The 5,480-nt window shown below is 35.4% G+C and overlaps 1 protein-coding gene across 1 annotated transcript; it reads right to left on the minus strand.

The window, feature by feature from the left end:
* Window positions 1-795: 795 nt before the first annotated feature.
* On the minus strand, window positions 796-1,740 carry LOC102280708 (olfactory receptor 5F1). Its single transcript, XM_005902275.2, has one exon. It carries the CDS (start codon window positions 1,738-1,740, stop codon window positions 796-798), a length of 945 nt encoding a protein of 314 aa, XP_005902337.2.
* Between the last annotated feature and the right edge of the window lie 3,740 nt (window positions 1,741-5,480).

A 5,480-nucleotide genomic window follows, 5' to 3' on the forward strand; every position in this document is an offset into this window, starting at 1 on the left:
CTGAGACTGTTTTAAAGGATATGGGTCTATTTTATCCTTCAAAGATCAATTTACCCACTTTGAACTATACGTTGATTACACTCTGCTCTAGCTGACTGATTGTGCATGTGGCTTTGTGTATAATATGCGCATCAGTCTGGGAGAGGAAATGCGAAAGAACAGGAAACTTTTGAGCAGAAAAGATGGGAACAGAAGAAAAGCTGTTTCAATTGGTGCTTTCTAACCAGACAGCAGTTTTCTAAACAAAACACATTTAAACAAATTCCTATATATTCTTTAATGAATAAGTATGTGTTTATGGGGATAAAGAAATGAAAATACACATGTTTACTATAGCAGTTAAATGATATTACTGATTTTTGATTTAAGGATTACCACCTAATTCAATAAAGTGGAAATCTACATTGAAAACATTTTCACACATGTGATATATACAATCCTTTACAAATCACAAATGTTGAAAAAATACATTAAAAAAGCTGACAATTACAAATATAATACACAACTAGATTCATGTAACATTGCAAAAATTATCTCTATATACTTAACACTTTATTTCCATAACCAAGACAGCTTTATGAATAAATCACATTTTAGAAATCTATAGGAAAACATACAATGATTAGAAAAAAGTTTCATGATCTTACATAAGTTTGATAAGTTATATCTAACAGGACTCGTGTCCATGAACATTACCAGAACGTGATTATACAGATTAAGTTGTAATGAAAATAAGCTTGATCCAGTTTCTGAAAATTAAATTGTATATTCTACTTAGTTCAGAAAATTAATCAATCACAGAAATGAAGAAATCCTTTTCCTAGTAACTACATTCCATAAAGCCTTCTTCACTTCCCTGTTCCGGAGACTGTAGATCAGAGGATTCAACATGGGGATCACCACAGTGTAGAACACAGAAGCTACTTTGTCCTGAGTCAGGGAGTAGCTGGAAGTAGGTCTCAGATAAGTGTAGATGGAGGTGGAATAGAACAGGATGATGGCTGTCAGGTGAGACACACATGTGGAGAATGCTTTGCGCCTCCCCTCCCCTGCATGCATACGGAAGATGGAGAAGAGAATGTAGCAGTAGGAGGTGAGGATCACCAGCAGACTTCCAGCGATATTCACACCAGCAAAAATGGACAAGATACTTTCATACAGGTGTGTGTCAGAACAGGAGAGCTTAAAAAGTGGGGGGCTATCACAGAAGAAGTGATGAATGACAATGGAACTGCAGAAATTAAAGCTGCTTATACAACTTGTGAGAACCATGGAGTTCAACAGTCCTGCTATAAAAGCCCCTGCTGCCATTTTTAGGCAGACTGTCCTGGACATGATCAAGGAGTAAAGAAGAGGGTTGCATATGGCCACAAAACGGTCATAGGCCATTAACCCAAAAAGGATGCATTCAGTTGTGGCCAAAGCTATAAAGAAATACATCTGCAGAAAGCAGCCAGCAAAGGAGATGGTTTTCTTCTCTGATAATAGATCTACCAGCATCTTTGGGGTGATGGTGGATGAATAACAAACATCCACAAAGGACAGGTTAGCCAGGAAGAAATACATGGGTGTGTGAAGTCGGGAATCAGCTCTGATTAAGAGGATCATCCCAACATTCCCCACAACTGTAAGTGTATAAATCACAGAAAAAAGGCAAAACAGGGTAATCTGTAACTCCAGTGAGTCTGCTAAACCCAACAGGATGAACTCAGTGAGCAAAGTATAATTTTTTCTGGCCATTTATTACAGAAATTTTATGCTTAAACTTGAATTCACTCTAAATATTTTCCTCTCAAAAGTTTAAAGGAAGTAGTAGGTCTAATAAAATTAATCACACATGAAAAAAATCTAGGATAACAGAGCATAATATATAGAACAAGTGAAGCAAGAGGAAAATTAGTGGACAAATGAATAAGCATCATGCATTGTCGCTCAGTCATGTCTGACTCTTTGTCGACGCCATGGACTGTAGCCCGCCAGGCTCCTCTGTCCATGGGATTTTTGCAAGCAAGAATACTGGAGTGGATTGCCATTTCCTTCTCCAAGAATAAGCATTGGCATTTATTAAGCAATTCTCTGTGTTAAAATACACCTGGGTTGAAGGATTCTCAAATTATTGGGCCAAGTACACATATTTCACTTCAGTTTCTGCAAATGCAATATATATATTCTATACTTTGTCTTCTAGCCTATATCCAAAATGCAAAGTACCAAACTATTCTAGCTGAAGTCTCTCCCATGGTCTGAACAGGTATGTGAGTTTAACTCAATGCAATTTTTTCTCCTCAGGACCACTCTGCATATTCTGCAACTCTAAAATCTATGTAAAGTAATTATCCTCCAATTAAAATAAACAAATTAAAAAAATAAAATAAAATCTATGCATCAATACTTGAAAATTGCTTCTGTATTCCCCACGCAGTAAAAAAATTCCATTTCAAATAATCATCATTTTGACATTTACCATATTCATAAACATGATTTTGTCATGTTTTAAATTAAACCAAATGACTCTTTCAATACAAAGCACACTATCAAATTAATGCCATGAATTAATATTAGCACACACTGTACCTGTCCACATTATTCAATGGCAGCACCAAGTACTTAGCAGCATCCTTCCCATTACTAACTTTTCTAGTTTACTGTTTTCTTTTTTTATTAGAAAGCCAAATAACTCAGTTGAGGCACAAAAATGAAAAGGAGATTTTCATTTTCTAAATTAAATGAAAAGCAGGGAAAATTTGAATTACCTTTTTGTAAAAATCTGAGACACGTTCTGAACATATACACACGGCTGCCTTTTATTTTTTTTTTTTTGAGGAGGGTTGGGTAACCATGAGGACGGTATTACAGGTTTTGGTTGTGGCATCAGTCCTCTAAAGGCATAAACTCTAATCTCAGAGGCAGTTAAAATAAGATCACGTGCAGCTAGATACAGTCAAACGGGATATGGATCCTGCATCCTCATGTGATTATTGATTTCTTTGTTACCTTAATGTTTCCCCAATGTTTATAAGATATTAATTTTAATTGGATGTTTAATTGCTTCATTGTAGATTTAGCATATTCCAAAAGGGTGCATTTCCCACTACCAAGTAATTATTTTTCCTTTTCTGTTTGAGTTTGTGTGTGTTCATGTATGTGTTCACCCCTCTCTTTGTCTCAGTGAGTTTAACCTTTATTCCAGCTCAGTAATTGAGTGAAATAAATAAGAAAATGACACTCACTTCAACTATTTTTAAAACCCCTTTAAATACTCTACTCTGATTAAATAAGACAATATATTTAAATAAAATATATTTTTAAGATTCTGTAATTACATTTGTTGGTTGAAATTGTCTGTGATTCTGATCTTACAAAGAATTTAAACTACAAGTATTCCATACCAAAAACACATATCACAAAGAGAAATGAATCACACTATGTGTACATATGAAGAGAGAGTCTATTTGCATTGAGAAATAATAAATCATGGCAACATATTCTTTGTTCAATCTCCAAGGTAATAGAACTAAAAATCAAAGTAAATAAATAGGATCTAATGAAACATGTAAATTTTTGCCAGCATAAGAAACCATAAGCAAAATGAAAAGACAACCTAGGACTGGGTAAAAACTTATGCAAACCATGCAAATGACCAGGGCTTAATTTCCAAAATATACAAACAGCCCATATAACTCAATCACAACAACACAACAAAACAGCAAACAATCCAAGAAAAAATTGACAGAAGACCTGATTAGACATTTCTACAAAGAAAACATACAGATGGCCAACAGGCACATGAAAAGATGCTCAATAACAATAGTCGTTAGTGAAAGGTAAATCAAAGCTACAATGAAGTATCACCTCACACCAATCAAATAGCCATCATTAAAAAAAAATCTACAAATAATAAATGCTAGAGATCTTATGGATAAAAGGTGATCCTAGTACATTGCTGGTGGGAATGCAAACTGGTGCAGCCACTGTGGAAAACTTATTGAGGTTCCTTAAAAATCGAAAATAGAATTGCCATATAATCCAGCAATCACAATCCTGGATATATATCTGAATAAAACTATAATTAGAAAAGATATATGCTCCCTTATGTTCTTAGTAGTACTATTTACAATAGCTAAGTCATGAAAGCAATATTAATGTCTGTTGACAGATGAATGGATAAAAATAATGGTACATATATACAATGGAATATTAGCCATAAAAAGAATAAAATAATACCATTCACAGCAACATGGACTGACCTAGAGATTATCATATTAAATGAAGCAAGTCATAAAGAGAAAGACAAATATCCAAATATGGTATGATATCATTTATATGTGGAATCTAAAAAAATGACACAAATGAACTTATTTACAAAACAGAGAGACTCACAAACATAGAAAACAAATGTATAGTTACACAAGGAGAAAAAGGGTAGGGGGCAAATTTGGAGTTTAGGATTAGCAGATACAAACTATTATTTGCAAAATAGATGACGAGCAAGGTCCTAGTATGTGTGTGTGTGCACGCATGTGTGTGCACATGTGCATGCGTATATACACACAAGGAGCTATATTTAATATCCTACATTGTTGTTCAGTCACACAGCTGTGACCGACTCTGCAACCCATGGACTGAAGCATGCCAGGTTTCCCCATCCTTTACTATCTCCCAGAGTTTGTTTAAACTCATGTCTGTTGAGTCTGTGATGCCATTCAACCATCTAATCCTCTCTTGCCCCCTTCTCCTCCTAAACGCAATAATTCCCAGCATCAGGGATTTTTCCAATGAGTTTCTTCTCATTAGGTGGCCAAAGTATTGTAACTTCAGCTTCATCATCACTTCTTCTAATGAATACTCAGCATTGACTTCCTTTAGAATTGACTGGTTTGCTCTCTTTGCAGGCCAAAGGACTCTCAAGAGTCTTCTTGAGCACAACAATTAGAAGGTATCAACTCTTCAGCACCTAGCCTTCTTTATGGTCCAACTCTCACATCCATACATGACTGCTGGAAAAACCATAGCTTTGACTATATGTACCTCTGTCAATACAGTGATGTCTTTGCTTTTTAATACTTCTCTAGGTTTGTCATTATATCTACTACTGTGGGCAGGAATCCCTCAGAAGAAATGGAGTAGCCATCATGGTCAACAAAAGAGTCCAAAATGCAGTACTTGGATGCAATCTCAAAAATGACAGAATGATCTCTGTTCATTTACAAGGCAAACCATTCAATATCACAGTAATCCAAGTCTATGCCCCAACCAGTAATGCTGAAGAAGCTGAAGTTGAATGGTTCTACAAAGACCTACAAGACTTTTTAGAACTAACACCCAAAAAAGATGTCCTTTTCATTATAGGGGACTGGAATGCAAAAGTAGGAAGTCAAGAAACACCTGGAGTAACAGGCAAATTTGGCCTTGGAATACGGAATGAAGCAGGGCAAAGACTAATAGAGTTTTGCCAAGAAAATGCACTGGTCATAACAAAC

This window comes from Bos mutus, unplaced genomic scaffold (genome assembly GCF_027580195.1).
Source record: "Bos mutus isolate GX-2022 unplaced genomic scaffold, NWIPB_WYAK_1.1 CTG219, whole genome shotgun sequence".
Lineage (NCBI taxonomy): Eukaryota > Metazoa > Chordata > Mammalia > Artiodactyla > Bovidae > Bos > Bos mutus.

Bases quoted from the DNA above. Each gene is read 5' to 3' on its own strand.
- LOC102280708 (XM_005902275.2), bottom strand. From the start codon at position 1,740: ATGGCCAGAAAAAATTATACTTTGCTCACTGAGTTCATCCTGTTGGGT.